Genomic DNA, 26,571 nt, shown 5'->3' on the forward strand with positions numbered 1-26,571 from the left:
AAAAAAAAACAAAACAAAAACTATGGCATCTTGCTAAATGTTTTCCCATCCTGACCTGGAGGTAGGCTATGTCATTGTCTTCTGGTCTTTGTCTTGTTGCAACAGTTGGTCTTGAATAGGTAATTTTGTGTGTCCCAACAACTATAGCTATATGAAACCTAAAGTGTATGACCAGTAGAGTATGTATTTTGAATATTTCCAATTGAGAATACAAATAAAATTAAATTGTATATATTATATTTTAGTTTGGATCCTTAAAATATAGTTCTTAGATTTACATTTAGATTAATAAACTATAAATAAATTCTTGTAGGCAAGTTGGAATGAAAATGTATTAAAATGGCTCATATTAAGTCTATATATTTAAAGTTATTCAGGATAACATGCAACCACTGGACCTGTTTTCTAGGCTTATCAGATGCGCCCATCCATAATTTTTTTTGATGAAATCGATGGTCTGGCTCCAGTACGATCAAGCAGGCAAGATCAAATTCACAGGTAAAACTTGCTTGATGGCACTTCTGCCTTTCTTCCTGTATTCTGAGCTATATTGATGTTGCATGAGGAATAGAATGTTAAATAGTGAACGATACTTTACAAACCAATAGTTTCCTTATTTTGGTAGAACCCTAATATATAGTACAAAAAGGAAAAAATGGACCTGTTCTGCATGGCAAAGTGTTCACAACTGCAGTATAAAATATTGGTTACGGGTTTAATTCATGATACAAACTTAAAAGCCCACTAGCCAGTGAGGTGTAAGACAAATGAAATGAATGAGGCATGATGTACTGTATGGTGACTAACATAACATAATAAAAAAAATTTTTTTAATAAAATAAAAAATAAAAGAAATGAATGAGGCAGGCCAATAGTAAGAGTGGGGCTATGGTTGGGAATGTGGCTGAGCTTCTGATCATAAGAGTACAGCCAGTTGTTCTTGCCCCAACCTGTTAACTGAAGTTCAGAAGCTGACTCCGACTTGAAAAATGAATTTTTTCTCTTTCTTAAATGTTACGTTCAAATTTTGTGTTAAGAATCTTTTAAATGTTGCCAACTAAATCAGGTATTTTTATGACAACTAATTGGTCATTCCAGAGGATGCTAAAATAGTGACTCATTACTCTGAAAATTGATAAAGAAAATGGATCAAGCATTTCTTTTTCCTGCCCTGTAACAATGATTTAGGCCATGATTCAGAGTAATTTAATAATTGATGGAGTAACATTGTCCTTTATAGGAAAATCATAGTTTATAAATGGAAGGAAAATTATTGAAATAGAAAATCACCATTTCGCAAATAGTGGATCTAGACCTGTGGTTTTATCTGGGAGTGGATTTTGCCCCTCCCCCTCCCACATGGGACAAATGTCTGGAGACATTTTTGATTGTCACAAATTGGAGGAGGTGGGTGGTACACTACTGGCATCTAGTGGGTAAGGACCACAGGCATTGTTAAACATCCTACAGTACAGAGGACAGCTCTTTACAACGAAGAGTTGTCTGACCCAAATGTTAATTGTGCCAAAATTGAGAAACCCCGATCTAAGCAATAATTATCAGTGGCTGCAAAAACAGTTAGGTAAAAAGGTTGATAGTGAAGTTTATGATAAATTTAGTAAGCTGATAATACCTCACCTAAACCCAATCCCCTAATCTTAAAGGAAAAACTGGCATTATGTGCCTCCTGCATATACAGTAGCAAGTATATGGTATGTTCCTATGCTATATGCTATCCCAAGTAGTTCAGCCGGTATCTGTTAAGCTTCTAGATCTAACTGCCAGTTCATAGGAAACATGAAAGATAGAGGACAGATTAAATGACCCTATCAGGAAGCAAACAGCCCAATCCAGAATGTGGCAAGAAAATTGTACAAAGCAAATGACCCAGTTTCTTCAACAAATAAATGGCATGAAAGAATAAAAAGAAAGGAAGAATCAATGGGAACTGTTAAGGATTTGAGGGACATGTGACCAAGTACAGTGTGTGGGTCTTGGCTTAAAAAAATCAAATGTGAAAAGATATTCTGAAACAATCAGAAAAATTAAGTATTAGGTGATACTAAGGGATTATTGTCATTTCCATTGGTGTCCTAGTACTGTGGAGTTTTGCAAAGTCCTTATCTCAGAAATATTAAGTTTTTAATATGAAATGTATATGAATTAAATGATCTGTGTGAAGTTTTTGGGGTTTTCTTTCTCAAAAAACTATTGGATTAAGTCAGAAAAAAGGACACTGATAATTGTTGAAAGTGGGTGATGAAGGGGTGCCTGGCTGGCTCCGTCGGAAGAGCACATGACACTTGATTTCGGGGTCATGAGTTCGAGCTCCATGTTGGGTGTAGATATAAATAAACAAGCTTTAAAAAAAAAAAAAGGAAGGAAAGTGGGTGATGAAGATTGTTTTATTCTCTATCCATAATTAAAATGTGATTAAAGTTCTATTTTTTATGCTTTATGTATATTCTATTTTATTTGAGGGTTCTTTGATAATGTGTACACATTGGAGCATTTTTTAGATACAGTTTGTCTGGTATTTTTTTTTTAATATTGTATCCTTTTTGGGGAATCCTCAAGTTCCTTTGTGAAGTTATGCTTTAAGAAATGTCTTCCAGGATCCATTTGTGGCGTTCTAGAGGCCATTTATGTTTTTCATTGATTTTAATCTCTATATGCCATTTAGTATGTTATTTTACAGTTTGTACATCTGTTGAAAGTAACGGCATGCTCTGAGAGAATTTGTTCACATGTTTAATCTATTAAATCTTAACAAAAAAAGAAATAATATATTTAGCATCATATGTTTAATCTCTTCTCTCTTATTTTTACATTTAGTTCCATTGTTTCCACTCTGCTAGCTCTTATGGATGGATTGGACAGCAGAGGAGAAATTGTGGTCATTGGTGCTACCAATAGACTGGATTCTATTGATCCTGCTTTGCGAAGGCCTGGTCGCTTTGACAGAGAATTCCTCTTCAGCCTACCTGACAAAGATGTAGGATTTTAACATTATTCAGATTTTGACAGAATATGTTGCCCATATATATCATGGACAGATCTTGGCACAGTGAAAATTTGAAGATTGAGTTTTGTATGTTCTAAAGCAAAAGTCATATGAGGTTAACATCCAAATATATGTATATGTATTTTTAGGGAGGCATTATTTTATTTAAAGAGAAGAACTTTGAGGCACCTGGGTGGCTCAGTCGTTAAGCATCTGCCTTCGGCTCAGGGCATGATCCCGGCGTTCTGGGATCGAGCCCCGTATCAGGCTCCTCTGCTGGGAGCCTGCATCTTCCTCTCCCACTCCTCCTGCTTGTGTTCCCTCTCTTGCTGGCTGTCTCTCTCTCTCTGTCAAAGAAATAAATAAAATCTTTAAAAAAAAAGAAAAAGAACTTGGATTTTTTTATTCTTTTTTTTTTAATAAAATAATGCCTTCCCCAAAAATACTCTTAAAATTTTCTCAATTTGAGGGGCGCCTGAGTGGCTCAGTCAGTTAAGCATCCGACTCTTGCTTTTGGCTCAGATTATGATGTCAGGGTCGTGAGATCGAGCCCTGCAACAGACTCCATGCTCAGTGCAGAGTCTGCTTGAGATTCTGTCTTCCCCTTTCCCTCCACCCCTTCACCCGCTCATGTGCTCTCTCTCTCTCTCAAATCAATCAACCAATCTTTAAAAAAAAAAATAACTCAATTTGAGCATAGCCTTTGGTTGTTACCATATGACTTTATTTGCTTCAGAACATGTGGCCTAATGAATAGTCAATCCTTAGTCAGTATATTAGCATTGGCTTTTTCATGGATACTACCATATAATCCTACCCAGTTATTTTAAAGCCACTTAATCTTTTGAGAACCAAGCAGGAAAATATGAGTAGAGCTGTCAGTACTCTTAAAAACAATTCTTGGGGTGCCTGGGTGGCCCAGGTGGTTAAGTATCCAACTCGATTTCAGCTCATAGCCTTGATCTCAGGGTCAGGAGATCAGGCTCTGTGCTCAGCAGGGAGTCAGCTTCTCTCCCTCTCCCCACTGGTGCTCTCTCTCTTGCTGGAATAAATAAATAAATTTTTAAAAAAACACAATTTTTAATACATACCAGAATGAACAGTAGTCCCATCATTATTTAATTTCTCTCATACACATTTATGGTGACTAGAACTTGAGCACTATAAATGCAAATCTTCTTTAACATAAACTTCTTAAATGCTTACAAATACATCTTTTTCTTTTAATTTTTAGTGTTTCACATTTTTTAATATAATAGGTATTGATTTCTTTATGATTTTAAGTAAAATTATTTTAAATTGGAATTATTCAAATCTGAATAAGAAATTAAGAAAGAATAAGAAATTAAGAAAGTTAAATTGTTCTTATTTGTAGGCTCGAAAAGAAATTCTGAAGATTCACACAAGGGATTGGAATCCTAAACCACTGGACATATTTCTAGAAGAACTAGCAGAAAACTGTGTTGGTAAACATTGCTTTAGGCATTAAAAGATAAAATGCATGCATTTCAGAGATGGAACAAGTTGTAGTCTTGCAAGGCTATGTTTAAAGAAATACAGGTTATATTGTTTCTAATCTCTTATTTGTGGCATGTTTTTCTTCTTACAAAATCCTGGATATTAAATAGAGATGTTTGATGAATTGTCTGTTGGAGAATTTGAAAGCAAAGTTAGACAGTAATAATAATAGCCATCTTTTGCTGTTCACATTTTTCTAGTCATTCCATTAAGTATTTTACATATATTATTTCAAGAAATTCTCACATCAGTCCTGTGAAGTAGGTAGTGTTATCCCTATTTTACAGATGTAGAAATGGCTGAGAGAGCATAAATAATTCTCCAAAGATCATACATGCAGTAAATTATAAACTGGAATTTGAACCTAGTCTGTCTGATTTTAAAACTCTTGTTCTTGACTGCTATGCTATACTTAGTGTTTGTACATTTCACTTGCAAGTTGATAGATTTGTTGATGGTTAATACTACTTTAATTTTCTTTTAACCATGGTTATGCTAATAGGGTGATGATTTACATTTAAAAATTTTTTTGGTTGCCTTTGGTTAGGATACTGTGGTGCAGATATTAAGTCGATATGCTCTGAGGCCGCTTTATGTGCTCTGCGTCGACGCTACCCACAAATCTATACTACTAGTGAGAAACTACAGTTGGATCTCTCTTCAATTAACATCTCAGCTAAGGATTTTGAGGTAGCTATGCAAAAGATGATACCAGCTGCCCAAAGAGCTGTGGCATCCCCTGGGCAGGCCTTGTCCACTGTTGTGAAGCCACTCCTGCAAAGCACCGTTCACAAGATCTTAGAAGCCCTGCAGAGAGTATTTCCACATGCAGAAACCAGAACAAATAAAGCATTAGACTCAGGTATGCAACTTGATTGGTCACTTAAAGTTAGTTTTCACAGTCAGTAAAGCTAACTGTTCTATACATCCCAAAAATGTTTCTTCATAAAAGAGCCTCTTCGGGGCGCCTGGGTGACGCGGTCAGTTGAGTGTCTGACTCTTGGTTGCCGCTTATGTCATAACCTTATGGTGGGTCTTGAGATCAAGCCCTGTGTCAGGCTCTGCACACTCAGCACACTTAGCATGGAGTCTGCTTGAGTTTCTCTCTCCCTCTCCGCCTACCCCTGCTCCCACGCACACTCTTTTTCTCTCTCTCTCAAAATAAGTAAATACATCTTTTGAAAAATAAGAATAATAATAAAAAGAGCCTCTTGAAAGGAATTTAGTCATGCTTTGCCTGGATATTTGAAGGAAATTTACTTCACAGATTGCCCTCAATTAAATCTGTTTTGAGTTTGAGATAATGTTTTTATATTTAATTGTTATTCATGTCTACACAGATATTTTTGATTCTTAAAAAATTTTATTGTGCATATCATGTACGTTGATTTGCTAACTAAAGCATTATGTAAACATTTGCTTTGCAATCCAGAAAAGTTACTAATGTACAATTTTTTTGTTTTATAGATATTTCATGTCCTCTGCTAGAAAGTGACTTGGCATACAGTGATGATGATGTTCCATCTGTATATGAAAATGGGCCTTCTCAAAAATCCTTTAATAAGGCAAAAGAAAATTTTAATTTTCTTCATTTGAATAGGTATATTTCCCCTGCAAATGAATATATATAATTTTTTGGTCTGTAAATTCCCTAAAACTAAAAGATGGTGCTTGAAAAGATAAAAGATGCTAACTGATCCTTTTTTTAAGTTAAAATATCACATATTTTTATCATTACAGTTGTCACTGTAGTAGAAATTCCACTGTATAAAGTATTCCTAAAATCTGTGCAGGTTGATATTTTCCAAAAACCATGTGAGCCATGCTGTTATGGATTGACCAGCCACATAGTCAAAATTTTTACCTTAAGAGAGTTGAAAATGGGTAGTTTGGGAGGAAAATTTAAATTTTTGCTTTTTCTAAAATACAGCTAATTTCTTTCAGAAACGCATGTTATCAACCTATGTCTTTTCGACCAAGAATATTGATAGTGGGCGAACCAGGCTTTGGGCAAGGTTCTCATTTGGCACCAGCTGTCATCCATGCTTTGGAAAAATTTGCAGTATATACATTAGACATTCCTGTTCTTTTTGGAGTCAGTGCTACATCTCCTGAAGAAACGTGTGCCCAGGTAATTCACTGTTGCCCAGACAAATAAGCTGTAAGAGAACACAGTCTTACAGAGGCACAATCTAGAATTGCCTTAACCTTGTTGAACTATGTTTTCTTGTTCTGATTTCTACCTCCAGGGTTATGAAATAGAACTATATGTAATTGCCTAGTCATTAAAGAGTAAGGATTTAAATCACATTTCCACCATTTAATATCTGTGTGACCTTAGGGAAGTTGTTAGATCTCTACCTTGTTTTCCTCATGTGCAAAATGGAGGTTAATAATAGTACTTACTTTGTGTGGCTGGTGTGAGAATTAAGTAAATAAAGTACTTAGAACAGTAACTGCTATGTGGTGTGTACTCAGATTTTCTGCTTCTGTTTTTGCTATGTTCATGTTAAAATTTTTCAGATGTAGAAGTTTTATATTTTTATATTTAACATAAGTCTTCTAGATTGATTAAGCTGTTTTCTTTCTAATTGCTTGAAGCAACCATGTTTTCCTAAAAATGAGACTTTTACAAAACATTTAAAAATAAGATTGTGAGACTGGGGGAAGCATTTTAAAAACTTGAGGGTTTTATATGATAATTCTAGGAAGTTAAAAGTTGTTCCAGACTAATAAAGTGAGCATTACTAATGTGCGGACTCTGTAACTAAATATAATTTTTTCTCCTCTCTACTAGATGATTCGTGAAGCTAAGAGAACAGCACCAAGTATAGTGTATGTTCCTCATATCCATTTGTGGTGGGAAATAGTTGGACCAACACTCAAAGCCACATTTACTACATTGTTACAGAATATTCCTTCATTTGCTCCAGTTTTACTACTTGCAACTTCTGACAAACCCCATTCTGCTCTGCCAGAAGAGGTAATTGGAGGGGGAAAAATCACTATACTCTAAAAAGAGACTTATTAAGAATTTATTATAAAAATTTCAAGTGCTACAGAGGTGAATAATAGGATATGGAAAAAGTTTTCTTATCAGAAATGTCATGTTAACTATCTGGTATATAGACTTGTTGGGCAGGATGGTATGTATATATGTGTATGTGTAGAGTAGGGCTACGTTATAAATTTTTTTTCTCTTACAAAAATAGTAGTTACATGTTGCATATTATTCTGCAATTTGCTTTATATACGTATCTATATATAATGTATTTTTCAGGACACAATCTCATTCCTTTTAAAAGCAGCATGGCTTTTTCCTTTGTCTTGATGTACCAAAATTTATCCAGATTCTTGTTCATAGATATTTTGGTGGTTTTTTAGTTTTTTTCTGTTGAACTGTTACAGTGAGCATCCTTGGGTTTTATTTTATATGAGCATTACTGTGCGTATTTTTCTAGCATCCATTCCTAAAAGTGTAATAACTGTAGCTTAGTCAAAGAGTATGCACATTTAAAATTTTTTATGGCACTAAATTACTGTCTTTCAAGTTTGTGTCCATTTAGACAACTACCAGTGACAGAAGTTCATTATTTTTCTGCCTGGAATACTCTTCTAGAGTATTCCATGCCTGGCATGATCCTTTATTGTTCTCAGGTCTCTGCCCAAGTATCACCTCAGAGAGGCCTTCCCTGATCAGTTTCTCAATTATAGTGCTCAGCTCCTCGGCCCATCATCACTCTCTTTTCCCTTCCTTACTCTTCTTCGTTTTTATCACTGCCTGCCATTAAATAATTTTGCCTTTCTCTCTCCTAGCAGAATATGAAGTACATGAAGTAAGACTTTTTTCCCCCACCTTTCAATTCTCAGAGTACATAATAAGCATATTGTAGGCTTCTATGTGTGAATAAGTTTTCCATACCTTTGACAAGATTGGTTTGCATTTCTTTAAGAATGTGAATAGGAAGATAAATTCAACTATTTTATTAAAGAAATATTTATTGAGTACTTATTCTTTGTCAGGTATAGTTGTAGATACTGGGAATTTAGCACTGAAAAATATAGATGAAAATTTCTTATCTTCCTAGGGCTTACATTTTAATTGGGGGGAGAGAAAAATAAATAAAATATGTAATATTGACCTATTGCTATGGAGAAAAATTTAGCTAAGCAATACCAAAAGAGTGTGATTAGGGTCACAGTGTTAAATAGTCTTAGGTAAGGCCTCACTAAGAAGAAGACTTTTGAGGAAAGACCAGAAAAAGTAAGACAGTGAGTAACCCATTTGGGTATCCGAGGGACAAAGGTTCCTGGCAGAAGAAAAGCCAGTGCAAAGACCCTGAAGCAAAAGTGTGTTTGGTGTGTTGGAAAAAACAGCAAGACCAGGGTGGTCAGAGCACAGTGAGTGAAGAACAGAATGAAGGAAATGAGATCAAGCTATCAGAGGACAAGATGATGTCCCTGATGGCTCTGTTTTAATAATTGATTGTGAATTATTCAATTGAAAGTTGAATAAGCTGGAAAATAAGCATTATGTACATGTTATAGACTCAAAGTCTTCTAGTTTGGTTAATCTAGTTCTGGACTCTTCCTTTATATTAGCTTCTGTATGTGGATATTTCAGCTTTGTTGAAACACTTTCTTCATTGTTTGTTAGCTCTGACTCCTAAAAAATCAGCTTATTTTGAAAGCTTCCTTATCTTAATCTCTGTTTCCCGGGTATTCCATAGAACCTGTCGAATCTGTTTTCATCATGACAGCTCTTTGTATATTTGAATACTCTTGTTACGTTTATTTGTATCTCCCCACTCTGACCCAAGCTTCTTCACAATAAACATTTCTTCTATGATATGGTATATTCCTCAAGGTTATTAATACAACAGAAGTTGATTTCTCGCTCACTTAACTATACTATGCAGGTGACTACATTCAGGTCTATCCTCCCCCATGTAGTCATTCCAGACACCTGGGCTGAGAGAGCTTTCTCCTTGTCATCACGTGGCTTTCCAGCTTGTTTTCATTCCACCTCACTGAAAGGAGTGGCCCATTCATGTGCCAGATCTGAAAGATGTATGTCATTTCCTCTCCCGTTCTCTTTGTACCTAACAGCAAGGGAGACTAGGAAGTGTGACAGATAAGTGTGCCCAAGAAGGAGAGGACATGGGCTTGATGATAGGTTCTGCCACACAACACATATTTTTAGTTTCTTCAAAATTCTAGTCACTGTCCCGAATGTCTTTATATTCCTTTTGAAAAGCTGTACCAGGAATAAATTAAGTACTCTAACAGTGTTCTGGCTAACAGAGTAAAGAAGAATTACTGTTTAGTAGCTGCATTATACCACTGGGCTTATTGTATCAGTTAAAACTCCGTCAATCATTTTGAAGTTTGAAACAAATGGAAGTTTATACTCTTGATAACAAGACAAACTAGCTGAGCTTTTTTTTTTTTTTTTAAGATTTTATTTATTTATTTGACAGAAGATAGAGATAGCCAGCGAGAGAGGGAACACAAGCAGGGGGAGTGGGAAAGGAAGAAGCAGGCTCATAGCGGAGGAGCCTGACGTGGGGCTCGATCCCATAACGCCGGGATCACGCCTTGAGCCGAAGGCAGATGCTTAACGACTGTGCCACCCAGGCACCCCCAGGAGAGAAAGAATCTTAAGCAGGCTCCACCCCCAGCATGGAGCCCATGGAGCCCGACACAGGGCTCAGTCTCACAACCAGGAGATCATGACTTGAGCCGAAATCAAGAGTCAGACACTTAACCGACTGAGCCACCCAGGCGCCCTTAGCTGAGCATTCTTTATATGGATGTAGGGAGGTTGAAAAATTAGTTGGTTTAGGGGCGCCTGGGTGGCACAGTGGTTGGGCGTCTGCCTTCGGCTCAGGGCGTGGCCCCGGCGTTATGGGATCGAGCCCCACATCAGGCTCCTCCCTATGAGCCTGCTTCTTCCTCTCCCACTCCCCCTGCTTGTGTTCCCTCTCTCGCTGGCTGTCTCTCTCTCTGTCGAATAAATAAATAAAATCTTAAAAAAAAAAAATTAGTTGGTTTAATGTAAGATAACTTTATCAAGAATATGAGAATTATATACTCAAAGATCTTTTTTTAAAGAATAGCTTCTCTGTTTTCTTAGGGTTATATTTCCTGAGCATATAATTGTAAATTGGGTAAAGTATCCCAGTGCCACACTGCATGGTAGGGAGGAGTGGGCACAGGAACAGGAATTGTTTATTTTAAAAAATGAATAATCTAACTTGTATGGATACAAATAAGCAAGTCCACTTTGAGCCTTTTAATGGTTCAGTGACACTAAGTAGCATTGTTCTATATAATAAATGAGAACAGTGTGTGTACCGTTTGTAGCTACATTAAAGTTTGTCCATATCAGAACTGCAGTCAGAGTACCTATATGCATGAGCACTTAACAATTCAGCAGTATGGAAAAAATGAGAAAGAATGTCATGAATAGATTAGAAACTTTCATGAATCCATGGAAGACAAAGGAATGGGGATTAGATTGATGAGGGTAACCGCAGTTCAAACCATGTGCATGAGAGGACTGCTTTGAAAGATGGGAATAGTTTCTAGCTCTGAGTCAGTGCTAGAAAGGAATTGAAAGAGCTCTTGGACAACTTTGAGTTAATTGGCCTTCTTCACTTCTGGCCATGCCAAGCAGCAGTCAGCAGAGTTGTGCATCCTTAGCTCGAGCAGTGAGGGTGGGCCCAAAGACTACTGTGTCAGAGCAGTGACTATGGCTGCCAATATCAGGGGAAGAACCCACTGGAGATATTATACATGAATTAACTTCTTGTAGAAAAGAACCAATTGGAGATACTATACATGAAATAACTCCCCCCTGAAAAAGAAAACCTCCATGGGGCTTTTGAAAAGGAGCAGACACAGTTGAAGAGTGAATGAGTGAGATGGAACATGAGACCAGGAATTCTTACGGTATATGATAAAAAGAACAGAGATTTGAAAAGGGAGGAAAAAAAGCCAAAATAGAGGTGATCAGTTCAGGTCTGACACCTATTTAATGGGCCTTATACAAGGTATGTAAATATAAAAGGTCAAGAAGTTGTTTAGTAACATCCTTGTGGGATCTCTTTTGCCGTTCTTTTGGCAGTAAAATATGCATAACATAAAATTTACCATTTTAACCATTTTTAAGTGTACAATTCAGTGACATCAAGTCTGTTGCATTGAGTACATTCACAATGTTGTGCAGCCATCACCACTATCTGTTACCAGAAATTTTTCATCATCCCAAACAGAAACTTTGTACCCATTAAACAATTACTCCCCATTCCCTCCTTTCTGTAACCCCTAGTCACCTGTTATAATAAATTTCTGCTTCTGTGAATTTACCTATTTTACATACCTTGTATAAGTGGATTCGTAATGTATTTGTCCTTTAGTGACTGGCTTATTTCACTTGGCATGTTTTCAGAGTTCATCCATGTTGTAGCATGCATTAGAATTTCACTCCTTTTTAAGGTTGAATTCTGTTTTATGTATTTATCCCATTTTTATCCATTCATCTGTGATGAACATTTGGATTGTCTCTACCTCTTGCCTACAATGAATAATCCTGCTAAGGTCATTGGTATACAAGTACGTGTTGAGTGGTAGGTTGTTTTGGTTTTATTTGGGGGTTTGTTTTGTTTTTTGTTTTGTTTTGTTTTTGGCTCTTCAAATCTGTATACTAGATTACATGGTAATTCTGTGTTTTCCACAGCTGCTGCGCCATTTTAACATTCCTTCCAGTGCAGGGGTTCTAATTTCTCTACATCGTCACCAGCACTTGTTATTTTCTAGCCTTTATTAATATTTTTTTAATTTCTTTTTAAAGATTTCATTTTTAAGTAATTTCTACGCTCAAGGTATGAGACTCAAACTCACAACCCCGAGATCAAGAGTTGCATGCTAGCCAACCAGGCGCCCCCATCCTTTATTCTTACCCTGTCTCACTTTTGGTTGTGAAAGTGAATTAACTGATCTCAAAAAACCCTTGGAATCAAATACTGCCATGTCAGTTACCACATGAATTATACTTTAGAGTCTTGAGTTTTAAAGAAGATCCCATATTTTTTAGTTCCTAATCTGTTGCATATGTGATTTATATATAACTCCAGCATACATAAAAGATCTGTGTTTTAAAAATATCTATTACACAGTTCAGGTCATTAAAAATATGTGTGTAATAACCTGTTGCATTGAATGATATATACGTAGTGTTGCGTATACACATATATAATGCATGTATTTTCTTTTTTAAGGTGCAAGAATTATTTATCCGTGATTATGGAGAAATTTTCAATGTCCAGTTACCTGGTAAAGAAGAACGAACAAAATTTTTTGAAGATTTAATTCTAAAGCAAGCTGCTAAACCTCCTTTATCCAAAAAGAAAGCAGGTTAGTTTCTCTATCAAAGTTTAACGTATAATAATTTCAAGAAAGTGGGAATAAAATATTAATGGCATCATCGTCTTCTAATAACACAAACTCAAAATCTCAGTCATTAGGTTTGCTTACAAGTCTCTATGCTTCCCATTAAAGGAGACTAAAGATCTTAAAGCGTAGAAGGCCTTTCCTAGTGTAGTCCCGGTCCGTGGAGAATTTTAGCTGGAATTCATAGTAAAGCTCCAGCCTGTCTTCCCAAGCCCATTTTTGTCACTTTTGTTCCCTCCCCTTCCCCCACCTCTTTCCTTGCAAAACACTCTGTCTACACCACATGCAACATATTCCTGTCTTTTCATAATTTCACTCATTCTTGCTCTCTGTCAGTAATGCTTCTGTCCTCATTGCCTCTCTCTGCCTAAGAAACCACTTGTCCTTCTACTATAACTCATTTTTTCCTCCTTAACATATCTAGGCAAAATTAGTTTTCTACCATTATGACCCACGGTACTTTTTTCATACTACTAATGTGACATTACAATGATGTGCTAATTGTCCCTTACTCCTGTAATAGAGTGCCAGTTTATTGGGGCAGCACTGTCATACTCCTTTTTTTATCCTGGTTACTCAGTGCATATCTGTTTAAACAAAATTAAACTTATTACATTTGAAACATACCACAGTTTTTTGTTAGTTCAAAAATTAACTAGTAAAAAGCTTTTTTCAATAAAATATTCTTGAGTTGGAAATAATGCATTTTGAAAGTTTTAATAGCCTCTTAAATGATCTTAAAATGGAACAGAGGTAATGACTTAGGAACTAACATTAAAAATTACAAATTACCAATTGTTGCTGGAGGGGAGCTAGGGATAGAGATTATGATAGCACTTGAGTATTTCAAATCCTCTAATTCCCGGCAGGTGTAAGGAGGATAACCCCTGAAAGCCTGGCCACTGAGTCATTTGTCACCCTTGCTATGATGGGAGAGTAGTAACTAAAATCTTCCGTTCATGTGAAGTTTTGCAGGCCTTGGAGGTACTCCCTGTAGCGCCACCACCTGAGCCAAGACCGCTGACGGCAGAAGAAGTGAAACGACTAGAAGAACAAGAAGAAGATACATTTAGAGAACTGAGGATTTTCTTGAGAAATGTTACCCATAGGCTTGCTATAGATAAGCGATTCAGAGTATTTACTAAACCTGTTGACCCTGATGAGGTATTGATTTAATCTTTGGCTCGAATGTGTTCTAAACTATAATGAATTAGAGAATGTTTGAATTATTTATGTGGTTCCCTGTCTACACTCTGAGCTTATTTTCTTTATGTAGAATATACCGAGTAGTGTCCTAAGCACATGGAGACTTAAGAGCTATGTAATGTATTTTCCTTTCCTCCAAAGAGTAGGCATTTAACTTTGTCTGCCAACCCAAACATTCTAGATATGATTTAAGATTGACTTAATGCTACATACTATGATCGTGACCTACACAGTTTAGAGTGAGCTGGAGAGTGAAGTGTGAAGTCTTAAGTTGACATTGAAGATGGGTGACATTTGGATAAGGGAAGGAGTATAAGATATTACTGGAGATACAGGTGCCCAAGAACAGGAGTAAATACAAAACAAAACCAGCTTTAAATAGAGTCAAAGGTCTCATATTAATACATTATTGTTATTTCTTATGTATTTATTCTCTCTGCCCTATATTGCCTGGCAGAGCAACTGGATTCAAATGTTTTTTATGTTCCGAGTTAATTTAGTGATTTGGTCATTTGCTTGAATTTTAGGTTCCTGATTATGTCACTGTGATAAAGCAACCAATGGACCTTTCATCTGTAATCAGTAAAATTGATCTCCACAAGTATCTGACTGTGAAAGACTATTTGAGTGATATTGATCTAATCTGTAGTAATGCTTTAGAATACAATCCAGATAGAGATCCTGGAGGTGAGCATTAGTGGGGTTTTTTTTTTTCTCCCCGGAGGGTGTGGGGGGGTAGGATAGAGACTGCTAACATTTAGTGAGGGCGGACTTTATGTCAGGTAATATATTATAAACATTTTACATTCACAGTGCCATTTAATACAGCCTTATTCTCATTTTACAGTTGAGGAAAATGAAGTTAGAGGGGTTAAAAAAACTTATTCAGGGTCATACTGCCAGGAAGTGGCAGAGGCAGAATTTGAATGCAGGTTTCTTTGACTCCAGAATACCTGTATTTACAGTTCCGTGGTGTATCCTCTAATGAGACACAAAATTGCATAACAACTTAGCTTCTTTCCTTTGTAAACAGTGCTCTTTCTCCAAGTGGAAAATAAACACTCTGTAATAAAAAAGGTTTGAAAGAATTTTCTTAGTTAAGACCACTGCGATTTTTATTACAGAAGTAATATAGTAGAATACTTGCAAATAATATTTTTTTAAGATTTCTTTTAGAGAGCAGGGAGATGGGCAGAGGGCAAGTCTCAGGTAGACTGTGCACGGAGTCTGGAGCCTGACACGGGGCTCCTTCCCAGGACCCTGAGATCATGACCTGAGCCCAAACCAAGTTGGACACTTAACTGACTAAGCCACCCTGGTGCCCCAACTTGCTAATAATATTTTAAAAACTAAATCCTCTAGATTTATTATGGTGATCACTTCATAATGTATATAAATGTTGAATCACTGTGTTGTACGTGTGAAACTAATATAATATTGTAAGTCAACTGTGCTTCAATAAAAATGAAAACTAAGTCCCCCATTTCCTCTCTCCAAAGATGGACACTGTTAAGTTTGGGGATATCTTTTTAGACCTTTTCTATACATATACCTATTCTGTCTTCACCTATCTAATCTATTAAAAAAATAAAATTTATAAAGTAGGGGATTTTTTAATGATGTATTTGTTCATATATATAATGATAGATTCAACTGTCTATATATTTGGTATAAACTTATTCGTATCCAAAAATATTTTTTCTTAGGTGCTTCTTTTTCCTAGCTTCCTACTTTTGTTTTATGGATAATGTCCTTAACTCTCTCAGTGGATAATTTTTTTTAATAGTCCTTTTTGCTGTGTTAACTCTCTCCCCCAGTACATTGGCTGTTTTCTAGTTGGTAGTGTTTATAAATTAGACCGATGAGCATAGGAACCTACTAAGAGTTTCTTCAACAATTGAAAAGCTCACTGTTCTTTTGCTCCCAGTCCTCTGCCCTCACCTCCCTTAGTCTTTTTCCTATAGTTCAGGGTTCTGTAGTTTAATGCTGGGGAGCAGGCTACCAACCTGAGAACATCCCTTAATTGTAGAAAGAAGGAAACATTTACCCTGGAGGCTGAGGGCTTTTTCTGTATAATTGCAGGCATGCTGCTGCTACGTCTCCTTCTGTCCGTGGTGACAATCAAAAATGACTTTAGACCAGTGGTGTGCCTCTCGCAGGCAATCATCATCTCCTAAAGGGCTTGTTAAGAGGTAGCTTGCAGGGCCCCATCGCATGGTTTCTGATTCTGTAGATGTAGGGTCAGATGTGGGAATTTACCTTTCTGACAAGTTTCCAGGTGACGCGGATGCTCCCACACTCGGGGAACCAAGGCTTCGACTTTTGTGTGTGCCTTTCTCTGGGCCCAAATGCCATGTTAGAAATCCCCTGAAGAGTTCTGATACTCTAGCTACTGCTGCCGACTCTAACCTGGATGTGATACTGCAGCCTGCCACCCCGTGAGGGAACTGATCCAGTTGTTCGAGCAGTTTTACATTCACTTATTACCGGCCCTCTGTCTCAAAGCATATTCTAGTTTATGGTGCTTGGACTCTGAGTATAGGAGCTTTTCCAGTATTTCCTGGGTAAGGTGGCTATTTAACTGTCTGCTTAGTTTCTCTGTCAATGCAATAACATCCTTTCTATCTTGTAAAATTCTTTTACATTTCTGCCTCAGTAATGACACTGATAGCCTTCCTTGCTGTTTTCGTTGTTGTATAGTCTTGCTGTTGATTGATTCTTTTTTTTTTTTCCCCCCGAGATTTCAAGGGGAGCTAGATAGGACAGAGCAATAATATTGTTTGGGTTTAGTCAGCCGTATTGAATCAGATGTCCAGAACATTAGATTAACAGAAAAAACAGAATAATACAATTCCAGTAACATTTACTATTCATGGTAAAAGTAAAAAAGGAATTTTAATAACTATAATCTTAGCCCAACATGTTGAGTTTATTTTTTGTAAATAATTAAAAGGAAAGATTTTAAAATTGAATTCTTTTTTTTAAGATTTTATTTATTTATTGGACAGAGAGAGGCACAGTGAGAGAGGGAACACCAGCAGGGGGAAGTGGGAGAGGGAGAAGCAGGCTTCCCGCTAAGCAGGGAGCCCGATGCAGGGCTCGATCCCAGAACCCTGGGATCATGACGTGAGCTGAAGGCAGACACTTAATGACTGAGTCACCCAGGCGCCCCTAAAATTGAATTCTTTATTCATTTCTCAGATCGTCTTATTAGGCATAGAGCCTGTGCTTTAAGAGATACTGCCTATGCAATAATTAAAGAAGAACTTGATGAGGACTTTGAGCAGCTTTGTGAAGAAATTCAGGAATCTAGAAAGAAGAGAGGTAGGAAAATGATTTGGCATCAGAAAAAGATGCTTCTGATGTAGTGTATTAAGTCCTGTTGATTAACCCTTCGTGTAATTTTGAAATCTGGACATTTGCGTTGATATCCTATGTCTATTTATAAGGTTGTAGCTCCTCCAAATATGCCCCATCTTACTATCATGTGATGCCAAAGCAAAATTCCACCTCTGCCGGTGATAAAAGATCAGATCCAGAGCAGAATGAAAAACTCAAGACAACCAGTACTCCTATGGCTTGCAGTACTCCTGGTAAGTGCCCTTGGGTAACTTTTTCTTATGAAACTAGCCTTTACTTTCTACTGATGCCATTTACTTTTTCCTTAGTTTCCTGTATTTATATCCATGCGGTAAATTACCTTGATTTTATTAATGTTAAAGCAACTTTGCATTCTTGAAATAAATCCAGGTTTATAATGATAAAACACTTGCAGTCCCAGTTCACCCTCATCCAACTGTGGATTGACTGATAGGAAATTGATTTTCATTTCTATAAATTCTAGTCTATTTCTTATTCCTCCTTATTCTTGGGGTATAACTCCAGAGGGTACTAACGCAGAGCCCCATGGGTTTTCCCAAGGCCTCCCTTCCTTGGCAGGCTCTTAATTCCAGTTTTTGTTCTTTAAGCCCTATGAATATCCCAACTCTCCTCAGCATCTTAGACTCGCAGTTATTCATTTGTTTTCCCAGATTCTGGTGTCGTAATTCCTCAGTGCCTTGTTAGATCTCAGATGCTTTTAAACAGAATTTTAAAAATTCTGTGTGTGTGTGTGTGTGTGTGTGTGTGTGTGTGTGTGTGTGTTGTTGGGGTTGGAACATTACCTTATTGTATTGCATGTCTGTCCATCCTGGGGTAAGTGATTTGAGATAGGTAGAGTAAGCCCTTCTTTTGTTAAAAAAAAAGGGGGGGGGAGGTGGCAGCTAGGAAAGGGAGGAAGAGAAAGGCAAACGAGCAAGAGACCTCTACAATCAGATGCTCTTGGTCAAATCAGCTTTGAGCAAGTATATGTATGGAAATTGAGGCCATGGAAAATGTCTTCTTTAGAACAGTCCATCCCTAGCTATATACCCGGCAGGATTGCCCGCATTATGTTCACTGAAAGACATGTACAAGAACCAGTATTTATAATACACAACTGGGAGCAACCCAAATGCCCATCAACACTAGAATGGGAAAATAGGGATTATTATACAACAGTGAGAATGACTAAAATTCAAGCACATGCAACAGTATGGATGAATCTCGCACACAGAATATTACAGTGTAGTTATTATGTATCTGGTCCAGGCAGAATGTTTCATCTCTGTATAGCTTAGTTTTCTTCATCTGTAAAACAGTGTTGATAATGGTAGCAAACCTGATCAGGTGAGAGTGAAATTTCAGGGGGTCAGTACACACATAAAGAGCTCAGAAGAGTCCCCACTACGTGGTAAGCACTCAGTGAGTGTGGGCCATTTTTAGTCTTGCCGTTCCTCCAGTTCATTCCTTATACTCCTGCCACAGCGATTGTTGTAATAGAGTCATCAGACAGTTCATATCATTGCCCTCCTTAAAATTTTTCAGGATAAAATCCAAACTCCTTAGAACGACATGTTATCGCCCACTTTCTGCCTTCTTCTCACAGTACTCTCTACCCTTGTTTCTGTGTTCCAACCGTAAGAAACTACAGCAGTTTCTCAAACTCTCTACCGTCTTGTACCTCAGGAGGTATTTTTCCCCCACTTACTTAGATTTTAGAAAATTGTCAAATGTTCTTTTATCTTTTTTCTTTAAATTCTTTGAAGCTCAGTTGAAGAGAAAAATCCGCAAAAAGTCAAAGTGGTACTTAGGCACCATAACAAAACGAAGGAGGATTTCACAGGCGAAAGATGAGAGCCAGAATATCACAGACGACAAAATTGAGAGTGATACAGAGGAAAATCAAGATACAAGTGTAGACCACAATGAGACTGGAAACACAGGAGAGTCCTCAGTGGAAGAAAATGAGAAACACCAAAATGCTTCTGAGAGCAAAATAGAATTGGGGAATAATAATTCAAGTATTTGTGGTATTGAGAATGAATTTGAAGAATCTGGGAAGACCACAGCATGCACAGAAGTGAGGAAAGATAAAATTGTTTGCAATGGAGATGCTTCTGGCTCTCAGATAATAGATATTTCTGATGAAAATGAAGCAAAAGGTAAGTCTGTCTCAGTTAAGCAGCTTACTAATTTTAATTTTAAAAGATGTTTCAGGGTGCCTGGGTGGCACAGTTGGTTAGGTATCCGACTCTTGGTTTCGGCCCAGGTCGCAATCTCAGGGTCATGGGATGGAGCCCCACGTTGGGCTCTGCACTCAGCTCAGAGTCTGCTTGGGATTATCTTTTTCTCTCCCTCTGCCCTCCTGCTCGCTCTCTCTCTCTCTCTTTAATAAATAAATCTTTAAAAAAAAAGTCTCACTCAAAGTTTTTAAATGACTAATTACCATCTCAGTTTGTTCCTTTTCCTCGTCTTTCAGAATGCAGGTGTTAATTAGGAAAAATAGCAATTTCTTTACTTAATAACTGCTGAGCTTGTAAATCACTGTTGTTAAAAGCACAGTGTGGCATCGAATAGGCCTGGATTTGAGGCCTAGTCCTCTACTTAGTAACTTGTGACCTTGGGCAAGGTCTTGACCAGTCAGTCTCCGTTTTCTCTTCTGCAAGATTAGGGTAGATAGTGGTCAGGTAATGAAATATTTTGAAACTTGAATAAGATGATCCATCTAAAGCATGTAGCAAAGTGCTTGGCTATACAGTTTTCAAAAACTGGCAGGGTGCCCTCTTCTTTTTAAGCAAAATCAGCAGTTTTCTGTGATTCTGGCTGACTGATCTAGAATAAATGTTACTCACCCCCATCATTGCTCTGTTCTATTACAGGTTAAAGTCCAAGATTATTTATGTTTATTCTAATGATCCTTCCACCAAAGTTTTTCATTTAGAATCGGCTTCTATCTGGATCTTCTTGGATCTTTAGTAGATTTGTTTGGGTTTTGGAAAAGTCAAACATTTAGTCTTATAAAGCAAAAAGAGGAGTAACAGTTAAAAATCTATCAAAAACAAGTATTGACGTTGTTGAGTCTGGTTTTATTTCAGTGGCTTATAGGCTGTAGACAAATCTTTTTCAAGGACTTCCTTGAAATGAGTTCTAATGTGTTTAGGTAATCATAGCAGAATAGACTTTTTAATGTGGATATTTTAAATGTTAATCCTCTGGCTATATAATGTAATATGTTTTGTTTGGGTTCAGAATTGTTTTATTTTTCTTTTATCATTCTCTTTTTTTAAAGGACACTAATGGGGAGACAGGTACTTGTTTAAATATCAGCAGATTTGGGTTCTTGTTCTGGCTCTTACAACAATTAAGTACATTGACCTTAGAAAAGTCCTTTCACCTCTCTTGGCCTCATTTTTCTTATCTATCAGTGCCTAGATTATTCTAGATCACAGATAGGCAAACTTTTTCTGTAAAGGGACAGACAGTAAATATTTAGTGGTACAATCTCTGTCCCAAGTACTCAACCCTGTTAGAAAAGCCATATTGACATACATATGTAAAATTGGTATGGTTGTGTTCTAGTAAGACTATACCAGTAGGGCAGATTGGGCCTATGGGTGGTAGTTTGCAACACGTAGATTACTGAGATCCCTTCCAGCTTTTACATCTAGGACTCCTGCTAAAGTGATCTTGTGCAAAGGGTCCTGCTGAGGATCTTTTGGAATAACTCCGTTCGAGAAGCACTTCCCTTTTTTTTTTTTTTTTTTTTTTTTTTTTTTTTTTTTTTTTTTTTTTGAGGGAAGTGGCAGCACCTTAATCTTAGAGTAGAGCCAGTAAACCAGAGTTGGTGTTTGTGTTTTAGTAAATATGTCCTGCTATTTAATCTGCCTAATGTTTGTTTTAAACATAATGTCTATGAACCATATAATAGTTATTTAACTTTTCATTCTAGAAATGTGTGTTCTGCGAATGACTCGAGCTAGACGTTCCCAGGTGGAGCAACAGCAGCTCATCAGTGTTGAAAAGGCTTTGGCAATTCTTTCCCAGCCTACACCCTCGCTTGTTGTGGACCATGAACGATTAAAAGTATGTAAATTGAAATCGTAATGCTTTTGTTGTGCAGATTAGTAACAGAACCCACCAATACATTGTGTCAATTTGACATACAATAAATAATTTTTTATAAAAGGATGAACTTGGTATAGAATAACTTTCATAAAAGCAGTGTTTAGAAATGGCTACTGTGTTGATATTCTGGTTTTTAACACATTTGTCTGCATTATTGATCCTATACATTGTTTTTGTTTTGTTTTTTTAAGATTTGTTTATTTATTTAGAGACAGAGGGTAAGCATGGGGGGTAGGGAGAGGGAGAGGATCTCTAGCAGACTCCCCGTCACGGGGCTCAATCTCACAATCCATGAGATCCTGACCTGAGCCGAAACCAGGAGTCAGATGCTCAACCAACTGAGCCACCCAGGTGCCCATATACATTGTTTTTTGACCATCACCAGTGACCATTCTAGTTGGTTTTTACTCAACCATATGGCATTTTTTTTGTTAACTGAGGGATAATGGCATATCGTTGTATGGCCAGACTTAAAGAATCACAGAAATCTAGCAAATCCATTTCGGTCATTAAACACTGAGCAGATGGAAAACCCTTTTTATAAGAAAAAGTACAGGGACGCCTGGGTGGCACAGTCCGTTAAGTGTCCCACTCTCAGTTTCGGCTCAGGACATGATCTCAGGGTCGTGAGATCAAGCTCCACATTGAGCCCCACATTGGGCTCCTCGCTCAGTGAGGACTCTGCTTAAGACTCTCTCCATCCCCTTGTGCCCCTCACTTGCTGCTTCTCTCTCTGTCGCTCTCTCTTTCTCTAAAATAGATAAATAAATCTTAAAAAGAACTGAAGTAGTGAGTTGTGGTTCATCATTTATGTACCATCTCTTTTGTTTCACACTATAATGTACTTGCATTGCCATAAAATGCCCTGCTAAGATGTTTCTTTTTTTATTAATCTAGTTTGAGATTATATTTTAATTTGTCTATAGAGATTTATGGCTAAAACCGAAATTGGCCAGCCCCTCAGCTATAGTTTTTAGGTTGGGAGTTACCCAGGGCAGAGACCGGATCATTAGAACAATGGTTAACTACTGCTAAGTATCAGAGCCACTTAGGTCACCATGTCTCATCAAATAATTGGTCTGCCCTCTCTCTGGTTTATATGCTAAAAATTCCCCAAATCTTCAAAATTAAAATATCTTGTCTCATGGAATTGTCTCACATATGTAAACATTCATGTTTTCTTTTAGAATCTTTTGAAGACTGTTGTTAAAAAAAGTCAAGAATACAATATTTTTCAGTTGGAAAATTTATATGCAGTAATCAGCCAGTGTATTTATCAGCATCGCATGGACTATGACAAAACAACACTTATTCAGGTAAACTAATCTATATAAGAAATTGAAAGATTATAAGAATTTTTAAAGACCATTTTTAATATATGGACTGTGGATTATTTCTAGATACTACTAAGTTCTGTACTTTTTGAAATCTAGCACTTCACTAGTTTGTGTTTCTTCAATAAACATTGGAACCATAATCAGTAGATGTGAAAAATCTCTATTTTGTGTGTTTATTAATGAAGATATGTAGCTCTTTTTCAAGATGGATTTAAGATAGACCTGTGTGTTTACTTAATCTTTATAGTGGGCATTAGTACTAATTTTTAAAAATAGATATTAGATGATAATTTATCTATAACAATATAGTATATCTATAATATATCTATTTACTATGTATCTATAGTACAATGTATCTATTAGTAGGTATCTACTAATATACCTACTAGCATATAATATACATAGTAATTAGTATACCTACTAAGTATACTGTGGTACCTACATAGTATGATAGGTGTGTAACATTAGTACCTATAAAACACAAAATATTAGTATCTAGAAATACACTAGTGCCTTGATTATATTTGAACTTAAGACGAATGCGTCTCAGACTTACTTCAAAGGGATTTAAATGAAATCCCATTGGTGATATCAGTTTATGTGATAATCATAAATACTGAACTAAATTCCTGTTTTCACTCTCAGATATATGCATGAGTTAATAATATTCTTGACGTTGTTGACGTAAAAAAATAGCAATAATGTTTCTTTAACTTTTTTCATACTGAAAGTTACTGTTTTTCCTTTTTACCCTTTATCTAGAAAATGGAGCAAGAAGTAGAAAACTTCAGTTGTTCCAGATCATGATGTCATGGTATCGAATATTCTTTATATTCTGTTGCTATTTAATTCACCTTTGTCATGTCCGTATAACTGATGCAAGATAAAATCCTGCATCTTTAAGGAAAAGATTAAAATAGTAAATAAAAATATTTAAGCTTTCCTGGTATTTATGTACATGTGTAAGATAAGTTACAGAGATAACTGATAAATATTGGAAGTTTGATTGAACAAGGCACTGTAGTAATAGTAATTCTGTAGTGTATCGGTAGTTGAAGTATGGCCAACTCTTAATAAAAGTTATTTGGATAACTAAGGTTTTATGGCACTTAAGAGTAATTAGTGATATTGACTTTTTTTGTTTTAAGCACTTTTAAGGTTTTTCCTTCCTAAAAATATTTTCTTGTATCAGACTAGAAACTTACTTAAGCATCGTGTCTTTGTCTTTGCCATCCTTTTGTTCTTTGTTTTTTTCAATGCCCATCTCCCATTTGCCTTTAGCTTTTTCTCCCCATTTACTTAAAACCCAGGGTTCAAGTCATTTGTAGGAAGGCCCCTGAACAACTTCTGTACTTGAATGTCAAAATTTAGTTAAACATTTTTATAATTCTAATTTGGGTTAATAAAGATTTTAAATATTTTTTTGTTTATTGTTATGATTATACATACAGCAAATGTATTAATAACTACTTTGTTAAATATCTTTTTAATAGCACAAAGGTTTTATATTTGAAAACTATATCTTTCTAAATTTGTGTTTAGGTTATAGTCTATAGATAGCTTTTATATACAATTATATAAATATAAATATTATAAATTTTGTATTAATGATACCAAAAATACATTTCTTTCTTAAAGCAATAAAATCATTCACTGCCATGCATAATCTCTTGTTTTGTTTTTTTACAGAGACATTCTAATATTAGTTTGTAAAATAGTTGGAAACTTCCTTCAAGGGGAATAGGAGATAATGATCTCATATGAGAGATTCTGGATACTAAAACAGTTTCAGAGTTGAGTTGCCTTTTGTTGTTGATTTATCTGGATATTGTTTTTAAGGCTTATAAAACCCAGTAATTTAGATATCTTAATTAATAGATATCCTCTTATATAATGCATAAAGCAATGCCAGTCACTGAAAAAATTTAAAGTGGTGTGTATTTCTCCACTTATGTATACACACATACTCATTTTTATTGAAGCTTATTGTAACTCCAGATACATCTTTTGTAACTAGGATTTCATTTTGTATGTATAGCTTCTGTAATAAATTTTAAAGGTGAAAATTGCTTCTCAAACTTGTTTCTATTTATTTCTTCATTATTTTAAAATATTCTAAAGATAATCCAGTGCAAAACAAGTACAAAATCTGTTTTATTACTGTGCATAGTTTAAAATGCTGTTGACACTGGAATGTTGATATATGTTCATTAGCTACAAAGATGAGTGTGCTTCCGTCCTTTTCATCATGTACCGTCTACAGACATGGAAAGTAATATGTATACCTTTCCTATGTAAATCATGCTGAAATTGCAAGCCTAGAATGTTTATCATTTTTTTCTTAGAAGTGCAATCAGTCCATAGTAAGTAAGGCAAGAAAAAGAATTAAAAGGCATCCAAATTGGAAAGGATGATAAAGCTATTCACCAATGGCCTGATTTTCTATGTACAAAATCCTAAAGAATTCACAAAATATCTGTTAGAACTAATAAATTCAACAAAGTGGTAGGATATAAGATCAGCATAAAAATCAATTGTATTTCTATAAAGTAGCAATGAACAATCCAAAAAGAAATTTAAGAGAGCAATTCCATTTACAATAGCACCTTATTAAAACATCTTAGAGTAAATTTAACCAAGGAAGTACAAGGCTTATATACTGATAGTATAAAATGTTGCTGAAAGAAATTATTAAGACCCAAATAAATGAAAAGACGTGCTGTATTTATGTATTAGAAGACTTAATGTTGTCACAATGGCAATATTCAGATTCAGTGTAATACCTATCAAAATCCCAATGGCTTTTTTTTGCAGAAATGGGAAAGTCAGTCCTAAATTCATAATCAATTGCAGGGGACCCTTAAATCATTGCCAAATTCAAGGTCAGAAAGATTTTGTATATGTGTGAGGCAGAGGTCCAACTTCATTCTTTCACATGTGGATATCCAGCTTTCCCAGCACACCATTTGTTGAAGAGACTATTCTTTTCCCATTGAATGGTCTTGGACATATTTTTAAAAATCAATTGACCATAGATTAATGGATTTATTTCTAGACTCTTAAGTCTATTGATCTTATATCCATCCTCTATGCCAATACCACACTGTTTTATTGATGTAATTTTGTGTGACTTTTAGAATTGGGAAGTATGAGTCTTCCAACATTCTCTTCTTTTTCAAGATTGTTTAAGGTTGGACCACTGCCTCACACCATATACCAAATTAACAAATGGATCAAAGACCTAAATTTAAGAGCTAAAACTATAAAATTCTTAGAAGAAAATAAGGACAAATCTTTTCTTTTTTTTTTAAGATTTTATTTATTTGACAGAGAGATAGCCAGCGAGAGATGGAACACAAGCAGGGGGAGTAGGAGAGGAAAAAGCAGGCTCCCAGCAGACCCTGGGATCACACCCTGAGCCGAAGGCAGACGCTTAATGAGTGAGACACCCAGGCGCCCCAGGGACAAATCTTTCTGACCTTGAATTTGGCAATGATTTCTTAAATGTGGCAAAAACCGCTAGCAACAAAAGGAAAATTAGATACATAAGACTTCAACAAAATGAAA

At 36.1% G+C, this 26,571-nt stretch overlaps 1 protein-coding gene across 1 annotated transcript in view; it reads left to right on the forward strand.

Moving 5' to 3' along the window:
• The window catches only part of ATAD2 (ATPase family AAA domain containing 2), a 61,598-nt gene extending 36,525 nt beyond the window's left edge, over window positions 1-25,073 (forward strand). The window contains exons 13-29 of the mRNA XM_045805692.2: window positions 410-498; window positions 2,836-2,995; window positions 4,380-4,470; window positions 5,070-5,384; window positions 5,990-6,122; window positions 6,467-6,653; window positions 7,320-7,505; window positions 12,805-12,940; window positions 13,944-14,140; window positions 14,710-14,869; window positions 17,384-17,506; window positions 17,632-17,775; window positions 19,309-19,704; window positions 21,492-21,625; window positions 22,855-22,983; window positions 23,767-23,818; window positions 24,694-25,073. Coding sequence (XP_045661648.2) covers window positions 410-498; window positions 2,836-2,995; window positions 4,380-4,470; window positions 5,070-5,384; window positions 5,990-6,122; window positions 6,467-6,653; window positions 7,320-7,505; window positions 12,805-12,940; window positions 13,944-14,140; window positions 14,710-14,869; window positions 17,384-17,506; window positions 17,632-17,775; window positions 19,309-19,704; window positions 21,492-21,625; window positions 22,855-22,983; window positions 23,767-23,811 — 2,625 coding nt within the window. The 3' untranslated portion in view covers window positions 23,812-23,818; window positions 24,694-25,073. The remainder of the gene's footprint in view (window positions 1-409; window positions 499-2,835; window positions 2,996-4,379; window positions 4,471-5,069; window positions 5,385-5,989; window positions 6,123-6,466; window positions 6,654-7,319; window positions 7,506-12,804; window positions 12,941-13,943; window positions 14,141-14,709; window positions 14,870-17,383; window positions 17,507-17,631; window positions 17,776-19,308; window positions 19,705-21,491; window positions 21,626-22,854; window positions 22,984-23,766; window positions 23,819-24,693) is intronic.
• The last annotated feature ends 1,498 nt before the right edge of the window (window positions 25,074-26,571 follow it).

Source organism: Ursus americanus, chromosome 9, assembly GCF_024610735.1.
Source record: "Ursus americanus isolate L20-20 chromosome 9, mUrsAme1.1.p, whole genome shotgun sequence".
In the NCBI taxonomy this organism is placed as follows: Eukaryota; Metazoa; Chordata; class Mammalia; order Carnivora; family Ursidae; genus Ursus; species Ursus americanus.